The 12,506-nt window shown below is 42.1% G+C and overlaps 1 protein-coding gene across 4 annotated transcripts in view; it reads left to right on the top strand.

Moving 5' to 3' along the window:
* The first annotated feature begins 3,293 nt into the window (after positions 1-3,293).
* Positions 3,294-12,506, top strand: part of LOC102520406 (zinc finger protein 470) — a 39,429-nt gene continuing 30,216 nt past the window's right edge. For 3 of the 4 annotated variants that reach the window (XM_014552747.2, XM_032487519.1, XM_032487513.1), the window contains exons 1-5: positions 3,294-4,057; positions 4,782-4,915; positions 5,922-6,004; positions 11,064-11,190; positions 11,366-11,458. In XM_014552747.2, coding sequence (XP_014408233.2) covers positions 5,954-6,004; positions 11,064-11,190; positions 11,366-11,458 — 271 coding nt within the window. In that variant the 5' untranslated portion in view covers positions 3,294-4,057; positions 4,782-4,915; positions 5,922-5,953. The remainder of the gene's footprint in view (positions 4,058-4,781; positions 4,916-5,921; positions 6,005-11,063; positions 11,191-11,365; positions 11,459-12,506) is intronic. The other variant, XM_032487514.1, reaches the window with a different exon arrangement.

Genomic DNA, 12,506 nt, shown 5'->3' with positions numbered 1-12,506 from the left:
AAAAAACAAGTAAACATAAGCCACATTCAAGAGAAAAAGCAACCAAGATGAATCCTGAGATAACCTAGATATTGGTGTTAGCAAACAATGTGGAAGCCACTGCTATAATTATTCTGAAGGGAAGTGTGGGATTATGAATGAGCAAATGGGAACTTCAGCAAGTGGATTAAGACAATTGGAAATTGGATTTCTAAAAATGAGAAATACAATACGTGAAAGTAAAAATTCACTGGAGAGGTTTAACAGCAAATTGAAAGTGGCAGAAGAGTTGACAAAGTTGAATATAGATCCACTAATCTGAAATGCAGAGAGAGGATTGCAAGAAAATGAACAGTGCTTCAGTGACCTGTGTGATAATATCGAAAGTTCTAACACATGAAATTAGAGTTACAAGAAAGGGAGGAAAAGTGATGGAATAGAGAACCTGTTTGAGAAATGTCCAGAAGTTCCCCAAGTTTGGTGAAAGATACATATTTCCACATTTAAGAATGTCATAAAAACCCAAGCAGGATAAATACAAGAAAAAGCACACCTGGACACGCCATTATGGACCTGCTGAGACCCAAAGATAAAAAGAAAATCTTGAAAGTAGCCAAGGAAAACATGAGATGCATGATGGCTGGCTTTAGGTAGGCAGAAACAGGCCAGAGGACAGTGGGATGACAATTTTTTAAGTGCTGGGGGAGGGGTGGGGAATAAAACTTCAATTTAGAATTCTATATTCAGAGAAAATATCAAACATGGAGGTAAAATTGATACTTTTAGATAAACCAAAACAATTGTTGCTAGCAAATCTACATGACAAGAAACGCTCAAAAGAAGTTGTTCCTCAGGCTTGAGATAAACATTGGATGATAATTTGGATCTTCAGGAAGGAGTGAAGAGCATCAGAAGTGGTAAATATGGGTAAATTTTTAAAAAATTCTTCCAATTTTAATAAACTTTGTTTAAAACATGATTGTTATAGTCAGAATTATAACACTATTGAGTTTATGGTGCATATAGATGGTATAGATATCTATGTATCTATATCTTGATGTATGTATAGATAGATACCATAAATGATGAAACATACGTAGAACTATGTGTTTGCAGATTTCTTATATTGGACATGAAGAGATACAATATTTACTTCAAGTACATTAAAAAGTTAAGTTTTATATTATGATTCCTTGAGCAACCACTAAAATTTACTAAGTGTAGTATAAATGTAAAATATATTTAATCAAGGAATTATAGTTAAAAGTCAATACATTAATTTAAATGGAATTCTAAAGAATATTCAGTTAAGTAAAAAGTCAGGAAAGGAGGACAAAAGAAACTAAAAACAGGTGGTTGAAAGAAGATAAAATAGCAAAATGATAAACCTAAATCCAACTATACCAATAATTACATTCAATATAAATGGACTAAATACTCCAATTAAGATTCAGTGATTGTTAGAATGGATAAAAAAGGGAAATTAAGAAATACTTAAAATTAGATGATAAAACACTACATGGCTGAACTTGTGGGGTCATTAAGTTTTAAGTACAGTTGTCATGAAATTGAAAAGGTCGAGAACAAAGTATGTATTCAAGTAAAGAAGAGTGTTAAATCTAAGTGCAGTTAGACATGTGCAGAGAGGCAAAAAGAGAGAAACTCAGTGAAATGCAGCAGATAAACAGAACTGGAAGCTCTTCTTTGAAAATATTCAGAATATGTCAGTGCCTCTGATGAGAGAAAGAAAGAGACAAAGATTTTTTTATACCAACCAAACAGCCAAAAAAGAAAGATGCAGAACAGGAAAGGAGCAATAACTTTAGACACAGCAGAGAATTAAACAACCAACTATATAGCTAATTAATTTGAAATATAAATGAGGGGTTAAATTCCTTGAAAAATATAAAATTGCATGAAGAAATATAGAGAATATTAAAGCAAAATGTTGTCAAAGACCTCTCATTCTAGAAAAACCCTGTTCAGATAGCTTTAAAAGTGAGCTCTACCAAACTAAGAAATGGTTTATTCCTATCTTATAGAAGTTACTCCAAAAAAATAGAGAAAAGAATAAAAGTTGTCATTCTGTTTTCTTTCCTCTCTTAGGTGATTTTTACCGCCTCTCCTTTCCTGCAAGGTTTCCTTTGTGTTTAATTTTACGCATCTTGAATATGATATGCCTAGGTGTATATTTTTTGCATGTATTTATCCTTGCTTGGAATTTGTGCTTCCTGAATCTGTGGTTTGGCCACTGTCATTAACTTTCAAAAACTGTCATTACTTAGATATTTCTTCTCCTTTCCTTCTTCTAATTATGCCTATGTTGCACATTTTGTAGTTGTCCCACAGTTCCCGGATATCCTGGATTTTTTTTTTATTCTCTTTGTATTTCAGTTTTGGAAATTTCTATCAACAAATCTTCAAACTCACTCATTTTTCCTAAGCTGTGTCCAATCTATTGATGAGCCTATCAAAAGCATTCTTCTTTTCTGTTTTAGCACTTTAAATTTCTAGCATTTCCTTTGGATAATCAGTTTCCATCTCTCTGCTTACATTATCCATCTGTTCTTGCATGTTGCCTACTTTTCTCATTAGTGACCTTAAGATGTTAATCAAATTTTTTTTTTAAATTCCTGGTATGATAATTCCAAAATCTCTGTCATAATTTTCTGGGTTCCAATACCTGCTTTGTCTCTTCAAACAGTGTTTCTTCTTGTGCGTGCCTTGTAATTTTTGCTGAAACCTGGACGTGATGTACTAGGTATAGAAACTAGGTAATTAAGCTTTTAAGCATGAGGTTTTATGTTACTCTGGTTACGAGCTGGGCTGTTTTAACATTTGCTGTAGCTGTAGATGCCACAGACTTTGGTTTCCAAAATGGGCTGGGGGTGTAGATTATATCAGAGAGCGAGAACTTGTAGGCATGAAATAAGACAGGTTTTACTCACACACATATACATTCATAAAGTTACAAATCACAAGCGCACAAAACACCAAGCAAATTCCCACTCACTCACCTTCTATCCTGGAGGCTCCGCCCCCAGATTCGCCTCTCCTAGGCCCCGCCCATTTCCCTAGACTTCCGCTGGCTCTGAGCCAGGGCGCTCCACGCCTTCTGCGACCCCGCCCACCATTCGCGGAGGCCCCGGTGAGCCGCTTCACAGGTCCCTCTGAGCCTGACAGCTGCACCTGCGCAGTCCGAGCCTGGATACGGCTCCCAGAAGCCTCCGGGACTCAGCTCTGTTCACGGAGGCGGCTGGTCCTTCAGGGAACCGCAGTCTGGGCTGAAAGGCTTCCAGGCGGCTCTGTTCCAGACCAGGAGGCTCCAAAAGGGGACAGTGATCACCAGGCCTGGGAGAGGAACCCCGCCTAACAGCCTCCTCGCCCGATTTCAGAAAGCTGCCGCCACTCTCCGGGACTACGTTTCCCAGGGGCCCTTGCACCGGAAGGGCACGCCCACTTCCGGCAACGGCTTGAAGTCCGGGCACCAGCGAGTCTGGCAGTTCCTGAGGAGAAAACCTGGGCGGGGCGGCGGCTGTGACTGGGCTCAGGTCCTGGAGAGGCGCCGAGAGGGCGGCGTTCGGGACCGCGCCCGTGGCTGGGTGGGGGCGGGCGTCATGGACGTGCGACTGCGGCCTGCAGTGCGTGGTGTGTGTGTGTGACAGGGAAGAGGAAGCAGGTCCGTGTGTGAATGGGGGTTCTGAGATGCGGCTGGTGGGGCGCGGAGGAGGGCAGTGTCTGTCTGGGACCTGTGTGCGTGTCTTTTGCGCACTTCGCACGTCTCAGCAGCATGTGAGAGGCGGCGTGTGTTGCAGTGAGTGAATGATATTACGTGGCTGAGACTTGGAAACATCACCAGAAAAGAACCTCTTCGTCCCCCCTCTCCTGCGCGCGCGCGCACACACACACACACACACACACACCCGACTCCACCGCCAGGAGCCCAGTGTGGAACAAAGCCCTGGAGTCCTGGGAAGGTGCCTGGTTGGGGGGGCGCGGCTGAAGCATCTCTTGCCTGCCCCACATGGAGGGTGTGGAAGCCGGGACACTGCACACGACCATGGGACTGAGTACGGAGGTAAGAGTGACAGAGGGCTTGGGTGCGGCTGCAAGGGTGGAAATTAAGATTCGGGGGTGCTATTCCTCGGGCCCAAGTGCTAGAGGAGGATGTCCCTGGCCTCAAAGTCTAGTGGACTCAGGAGTCCAAAGATTTGGAGGGTCGCCTCGGGCCAGAATAAGGAGCCGAATTCAGGGAGGGATCTTGACTTGTGCAGTCACCTAGCCAGATACTCCCCTTCCAGATCAGTGTGAGTGTCTCCAAGGGCCCCGGGGGAGAGTGTTCCCCCGTTAGAACATTACCTCTGAGTGCTCTGCTGCTCTTCAAGGAGGACCTCAGTATTTAATATTTTTTTTCAACCTGAGTCCTGTCCCATATATCACTGTGGGATGGGGACTTGGGAGAAAGGCTTTATTCACAGCTTCCTCTGGAAGTGCTGAGGGATCCAAGCCTTTCCACGGCTTAGTCACCTTCTAGTAGATGAACAAATATAACCGCATTCCTCCTTCAGACCTCTCTCTCTGCCTTCACCCCCCAACCTCCCAGCCAGGATGAGTAAAGCGAAAGAGGGGAAGCTAGTACTGCTCATAGCCTTACTGTTCTTTGCTCGTTTTAGTGTAAGAACAGTAGCTAAAGTTTGCTGAGTGCTTATGTGGGCCAGATGCAGTTCTAAGACCTTTTGGGGATATAAACTCCAAACCTCACAACATTATGAAGTGGAAGCTCCCTCATCTCCTTTTTACAGATGAGGACACTGAAACAGGGAGAGGACAAGTAATCACTAGTAAGTGGAGGAGCCAGGATTCACGTCCAGGACAGGCCGACTCCAGAGTGCCCCCTGTACTGGCTCTCATGTAATCCCCTCAACAACTACTCAAGGTAGGTATTCTTAACGGCTTTTGCCAGTTTAACCCTGAGGGGGTTAAATAACCTCAAGACTTCAGATCCCAAGACCTCCACTGAGCAAGCTTTTTTCCTAAACTTTCTGACCCAGTTTCTGTTACGTAAAATAAAGGTGTTACTATATACCTCATAGGACTGTTATAAGGATTAAGTGAGCTCATACGTGTAGAGCATTTGTTGGAGTCCCTGCCACATAGTGAGTGCTCAATAAGTGTTCCTTCTAATTATCATTATAATAATGCTTTGAAAAAGCAATGGTGTTTAGAGGAAAGAAACCAGAATTAAGTCAGATACTATTATCTTTTTCCTGATTGAAGAAACTTGGCTGGAGGGGAACAGGGGACTCCTTCAGAACTATAATTTGCCAGAAAGCAATGTGAAAACCTGGATCTCCTGACAGTTTTTTGGTCCCGCTATCTGCAAGCCACATGGACTCTGTCGTAACATCTCTGGGGAAGATGGGTTTTTCCAAGTCTCATTGATTCTTTACAAATCCTGAGTAGTTAGTTGCATGGGGGCGTACTTTCTGTTATATTCTGGTGTCTGCTTGAGCAAATAACTTGGGTGAGAGAGTCAGGCAGACCTAGGTTGGCGACAGGTTTCCGTTATTTACAAGCGGTGTGACGTGTGCAAAAGACTTCACTTCCCAGAGCTTTCATATGTGAAACTGACAGTATTGCCTATTTTCGCTGAAGACGTGAAGGTTAAGTCAGAGCATTAACATTTGCAGCATGCCTAACAGACCTCCGAGGTTAACGAATTGGTGTCTTTGAGTGAGAGAGGGGTTGTGCTCAGCTTGAGAATCCAGCGCAGAGCAGAACCCCAGCTGTAAATTACAGGTCTCCCCGCAGGTGCCTGGACTGTGAGGGGAAGGTGGAGTGGCAGTGGGGGAGTGAGAACAGAGGAAGCTGAAGGGAAAAGATTCTAGGCTGTGATTGTTAGAGCTGGACAGTCTCTCACTGTTCCTTTCTTCTCCTCCCAGCTCTGCCCTCTCAGGGTAAAGCCCTTCTCCAGATGGGGAGCCAGGAAGAGGAGGAGGTGATAGGAATTGAAGCCATGTCCCTGGTTAGTATTTCCTTTTTATTCCTAAAATAGCCCTGCTTTTCAAGATCTGGTAATGCTTGTTTTGTTCTGAAAATTATTTGCTTAAGAGTTCCACCCTTGGGCCTGGATCCTATTTCTTCTCTTTCTGATGAGTGATGGGGCCTTAGATAGACTCAGACAGCCCAGTGCCCTCTCATAGAGCTTCCTCTTCTTCCTCTTCTGTGTTTATTTTTCACTCAAATGACCTACTGTGAGCTCTTCCCTTGCACTTAGTCTTTTCGTAAGTATCTGACAACGCAGAAATACTGTCCTTAGAGGAAGTTTGAGAGCCACGATCTGTGTAGTCCCTACATCCCCTTCCTAGCTCTCAGAGAGCTCACAATCTGTTGGAGAAAAGAAAAGGCAGCAAGCATTTATGTGTACAGTGTGATCAGTGCTGCAGCTGGAGAGTGGACTTATTGCATAGGAGTGGGGAAGGGCCGTTATTAGGCCGAATGAGTGCCTCTGGGTGAATTAGAAAAAGGTGCCCCTTCCTCTAGACTGATGTAGCTCTATGATACGCCACCGTCTGGAAGGAGGAAATCTGCCTTATTTTAGCTCCTTTCTGCCACCCGGTGAGAAATGCTGCACAGTCATGCTCACTGTTGGAGGGAGGGGGCCTTGGGAGAACTTGAGTCACAGAGGAAGGGCTGTCTGAGCTGCATCCTGAAGGAAGTGGCAGAGATCTGCAGGCCCAGGTGAGATGGGGGCATTTTGGCCAGAGTATGCAGGGCTTCCCTCCCCACTTGACTGGTGCCCGGCAGGTCTTAAAACACCGCGGTATGTACGACATAGTTTGTTCTTTCTAGGATGAATACCACAGTCTGTTCAATTAGCCTCTTGTTCCACAGGCAAATTGTTGCCAGTTTGCTATTTAATGAGTATTGCAGGGACCATTCTTACGGTTCAATTTTTGCCCTCAGCTCTGATTTTCTATTTTTTTTGTAATAAACTTTATTCTTTTAGAGCAGTTTCAGGCTCACAGAATTGAGCAGAAAATACAGAGAGTTCACACATAGCCCTCCCCACTCGCACATACAACTCCCCTACTTTCAACATCCCTCATCAGTGTGGCAAATTTGGTACAATCGATGAACCAACATGGGCACATTACTATCAACCGAAGTGCATAGTTTACATTAGGGTTCACTCTTGATGTTGTACATTCTATGGGTTTTCACAAATGCGTAATGACACGTAGCCACCACTGTAGTATCATACAGAATAATTTCATTGCCCTAAAATTTCCGTGTGTTCCATCTATTCATTCCTCCCTTGTTCTGATTTTCTTGAACCAAATTCCTAATTTTTCATTTCTTGTGGATTAGTTACTTAAATTTACTCCAGAATATTTTTAATTTAATATTTTACTGACTAATAAAACCTAAAGAACTGTAATTCATGTTCTGATTAAAGTGCTAAATGAGTATCATCAGCAAATTAATTATTGTAAGAAATTATAAGAATTGATTCATTTACTTAAACTAACCAAGTAAAAATAACTTAGAATAATAAAACTATTCTTATTTTATATCAAAAACACAATGAGCAACTTAAAGCAAAACACCTTTTATCGGATACAATGCCACAGAACATGTACTACCAATGGAACTTGTTTCTTAGAGCATTTATACATTTTGAAACCATTGTTGTCAACTGTCAGAAAAAAATATTTTAAAAGTGGCAGAATATGGCATAAAGGTTAGTAACATGGACTCTGGAACCAAACTGCCAGGGTACAAATTCTAGCGGCACTCTATACGAGATGTGTCCCTTAATCTGAGTTTCTTCAACTGTAAAATGGGAATAATAACATTACCTAACTTACAAAGGGCTGTTGTGAAGAAATTTGAGGTCTCTAAAAAGTGATTAGCAGGCACAATGGGGAAGAAACCCAAAATGTGAAGTCCCTCCAAACCTGCGGTGTGTTTACCTTTTCTTCCCCCTCCTGGTATCTCTTAGCGGGAGTCCAGCAAGCACAGAGCTCAGAAGTGGATATTGGCATGGACAGAAAGAACTGCAGGGGAAACCTTCTAGTTTAGCCTTAAGAAGTGGGAAAGGGATCTGCTGCTCGGCATTGTGGGAGTGGGGAGATACCCCTTAAAAAAATTTGTTTCCCTGTGCCCCAGCGGTGGCAGTGGGAGTCTGCAAGAGTCTCAGACTCTGAGGGAAGATAAATTTTGTCTATGATCAGAGAAGCTGTGATCCCTAGAGGGTGGGGTAAACCTTCACTGCTTTTTTTTCCTGCTTGTGTCCGCTCCCTGCTTGGCCCCAGGTCGGGGTACAGTCATGGTGAGCGCACGGTGGGATGGAATGATAAATGAGCCACAGTTACCAGGACTGAAGAGGGAAGCCCCCCCCCTCCCCCCGCCTGCTCCACGAAACAACGCGCTGAAGGGATCCCAGAGAGGGAGGAGGTCAACCACAGAGCGCTCTCTGTGCGCTCCTAAGCCGCTTGCTCCGAGCTGCTCGTGCACGTGTCTGCCCGTGAGCAGTGAGCTGCGGCGCAGACCGCCGTCCAGGTCTCAGGCTGGCCGTGAGCGGTCTGCAAGGGGGGCGAAGGCGATATCACAGCAGAGGCGTTGGAAATGGAACTGCGGTCGAAGCACCACCCACAGGATGCTGTCTAGAACATGCAGCCCGAACAAAACATCGCCATTCTCCATAGAATTTAAACAAGACAGAGTCTGTAATGTGATAACCAGCGTGTTGAGAAGGCAAGGCAAAATTACTCAGCTAATGAAAAAGTAGGAAAATTTCGGTTTGCAGGGGAAAGACCATCACCAGATACTAACACTGATGTTACACAGATGCTGGAATTATTTGATAAAGACTTTAAAGCAACTATTATAAAAATGCGCCAACAAGTGAGGATGAAGATTTTTGAAACAAATGGAAAGATCGTCTCAGCAAATAAATAGGAAGTATCAACAAGAAACGGAAACTCTAATGACCAAAATAAGCTCACTGGGTGGGCTCTAGTGGCACTGTGGAGATGACAGAGGGAGGAGTTAGTGAGCTTGAGGTTACATAGGAACTATCGACTCTGAGTCACAGAAAAAAGATTGAATGGAGCCTCAGGGTCCTGTAAGACAATACCAAAATGGTTAACATTTGTATCATTGAAGTCCCCCCAAAAAGAGACAGCGGAGTGTAGAAAAAATATTTGAAGAAATAAGGGCTGAAAAATTCCCAACTTTAGCAAAAGACATAAACCTATCTATGAATCTATGAAGCTCATCCATCTCCAGTGTGAGAATCTCAGAGAAATCCCTGCCCAGAAACTTTGTAATCAGACTGCTTAAAGCGAAAGACAAGGAGAGAAACCTCGAAAGCAAACAGAGAACGATGCTTAGCATGCAGGACGACAGTGATTTGGGTAACTCTGGATTTCTCATCAGGAACTATGGAAGTTAGAAGGATGTAGAACAGTTTTTCAAAAAGTACTCAGAAAAGAACTGTCAACCCTGAATCCATGGTCAACAAAAATAGCCTTCAAGAATTAAAGTGAAATAGTTTCTCATACGAATGAACGCTAAGAAAATTCATTGACAGGTTGCTAAAAGAATTACTAAAGGAAGTTCTTCAGATAGAAATTAGACCAGAAGGGAACTTGGAACATTCATAATGAAGGAAATGCAACAGAAATGGTAAATATTTGCATGTAAATGCAATAGACTGTTCTTTTGAATTGCTTAAAATATCTTCAAAGGTTGAAAAGAAAACTAATACTTTAGGTTTGCTGAGCTGAACAGGATTTGAACATAGGTGGTCTGCCTTCAGAGACCATGTTCTTAACTACTGTAGTATACTGACATTAGTAAAATAAAATATAAATAAAGCTTTTATTGAAATATTAAACCAGATGTTTACCTGTTCTCAGCCACCTCCTCTTCTTTCTTTCCCATCTCTCCTATGTTGTTATAATAGGTAATAATTCTTGAGCACTTAGCCAAGTACTATGCCTTCACTTAATTCTCACAATGCTACTATGAGGTAGGTATTAAAATTATTCCCGTTTTTAAGGTGGGAAATTTGAAGCACACTGCAGTTAATTGACTTGGCCGAGATTACCCAGCTAGTCAGTGCCAGCATCTGAATTCTTATGAATAATCTAACCTTCTTCTGTTTTATTCAAGACTGACATTTATTTAAAACTCATTCTTAGATACTGATGTAAGTGAAATCACAGAAAAAGAAGTGGAAAATCTGCCATCAGCCACAGAATGGATGACTGGCATCACTGCCTGACTGCTTAGAAATTTAGCCCGTGTCTGTGGGGGTGGATATAGCTCAGGGGCAGAGTGCGTGCTTGGCACGTGCAATGTTCTGAGTTCAATCCCCAGTACCTCCATTTAAAAAAAAAAGAAAGGAGATTTAGCCCCCGTAACGAGGAACAGGTTGCTTGTCATGTGCTCACCTTATATGATCTCTCCTGATACTTCCCAGCAGATTATTAAAAAACAATCTCCCAAGTATGTTCTCTCCTGATCCAAGTATATTTTTATTTCATGAGAAAAGAATATCGACAGGCATTTTTTTCTTTCACTCTTTAGGCGTATCTCTTAACATCTCAAGAACACTAAGATTTCTTAGAATACATTGTGGAGATTGAAGTCACGTTCTTCAGGTCAGCATCCTTCCTTGAACCTTGGCCTCGCAGCCTCAGAGCTCTTTAACTTCTCCACATGGAAAAGTGAGCTAGCTCCTAATGTAGATAATTTAGTGCTGATGATACTGTGTTGAATGCAGTCAACATTTTTACATATGAGAATGTCTTCTCACACTGTGAAATTGTAAGTGCTTCAGGAGCAAAGAGTATACCTCATATTTTTTCTTCTTCCTAATATGTACAATGTAATTATATAGGCAGAAGAGTTACACAGTGACTAACTACCTGACCTGGATCATTTAGACCTCCCCGTGCAATTACTTACAATATTTTTTTTTCTCCCAAAGTGTGAACAGCGTAACCCTTTACCTGGGAGCCAGCTAAGTCAGGGCATGAACACTGAGCAAGGTTATGTTTGTCTCATTTCAGGATTCAGTGACTTTCACGGATATAGCCATAGACTTCTCCCACGATGAATGGGAGTGGCTGAATCTTGCTCAGAGGACTTTGTACAAGAAGGTGATGATAGAGAACTATAGGAGCCTGGTTTCACTGGGTAAGAGTGTGTTCGTCCTTCCACCTCCTCCACGAGTCTTTGCACCTTCGTGGTCTTTCATGTCTTTATCAGCACTTCCCTACAATGGTTCTCGTCTCTCAGTACCATTTAGACCCTGTTAGAGCGCTGGGATATCCACAGCATCGCTAATTTTCTTGTTTTCTCTTACATGCAGGTCTTTGCATTTCTAAACCAGATGTGATCTCCTTACTGGAGCAAGATAAAGAGCCTTGGATGATGGAAGAGGTGACGAGAGGCCTGTGCCCTGGTAAGTGCACGGTAGCTAGTGCGGGAAGACCGTTCTCAGCATGCTCCTTCTCCCTGATACTCAGTGCTTGGAAGCACCTCTCAGAGTCCTTCCCACATTGAGATTTCCTGTCCGGACACTGTTTTTTAGGTGGGTCTTCTCTTCCCCATGGTGTGACGTAACCACTCTACCTTTCCTGATTTCCTGCAAACACCACACTGTTTCTGAACTCTGTTATGTTCCATTGATGTTTACCCAGCTCTGCTCAAGTACCACATTGTTATAATCATCCCTGACTTTCAGCATTACTGAATTCTTCAGACAGATTTGTGTTTAGTTTTTCAAACTGGCTTAAATATTTTCCTTTCTTTAAAATGTGATTTATTGAGTCAGCAAGTGTTATAGCTATGTTCTTTGCTCTGCTTTTAATTATTTTTCTCTTTGGTGTTTCTTTTTTATTGTTGTTATTTTTGTTTTGTTTTGTTGTTTATGTCTTTTCCCCCCTTCACACTGTCCCACCCCTTTAACCGGAAAGATTTTAGTTCTACAAGTTGTTAACTTTATGATATATTTTTAAATTTATATTTTAAAGTTCGTCCACTTGAGATTCATCTTTTGATACCCATATGAAAGATGAAGAAATAGCTCAGTAATGTTACCTTCTTCTTCTTTGTCCATTGCCTCCCCAGTTTTATTGTACTCATTGGGATTTGGGGCTCAGGTTATTTTATTCAATTTTTTAACTTAATGTTTTTTTCCTTATTGTGCTTGAAAGCTGTTTTTCTGGTTTAAAAGCTAGATAAGAGCCTGTGTACATATATTGCAGGGAAATAAGCTTCAAGTGAGGAGGTCAGTTTATTCTGTGGCCTGTAATGTGGCCTTTTCCTGCTCTCAGTTCTCAAAGGTTCAAGACGTGGTTGTTGGCAGGTCACTTACAGTCCTAATAATGTACATTAATAGCCAAGAAACAATAAAACATAGGTGAATTAAGCATCCAATTCAAAATATTAGAAAAAGAACAAAATGAATGTAAGCAAAGCTGGAATAAGTTATGTATAGTGATTTATAC

The sequence above is a fragment of the Camelus ferus genome, chromosome 9 (assembly GCF_009834535.1).
Source record: "Camelus ferus isolate YT-003-E chromosome 9, BCGSAC_Cfer_1.0, whole genome shotgun sequence".
NCBI classification, from domain to species: domain Eukaryota; kingdom Metazoa; phylum Chordata; class Mammalia; order Artiodactyla; family Camelidae; genus Camelus; species Camelus ferus.
This window is presented reverse-complemented; position numbering and strand designations above follow the sequence as displayed.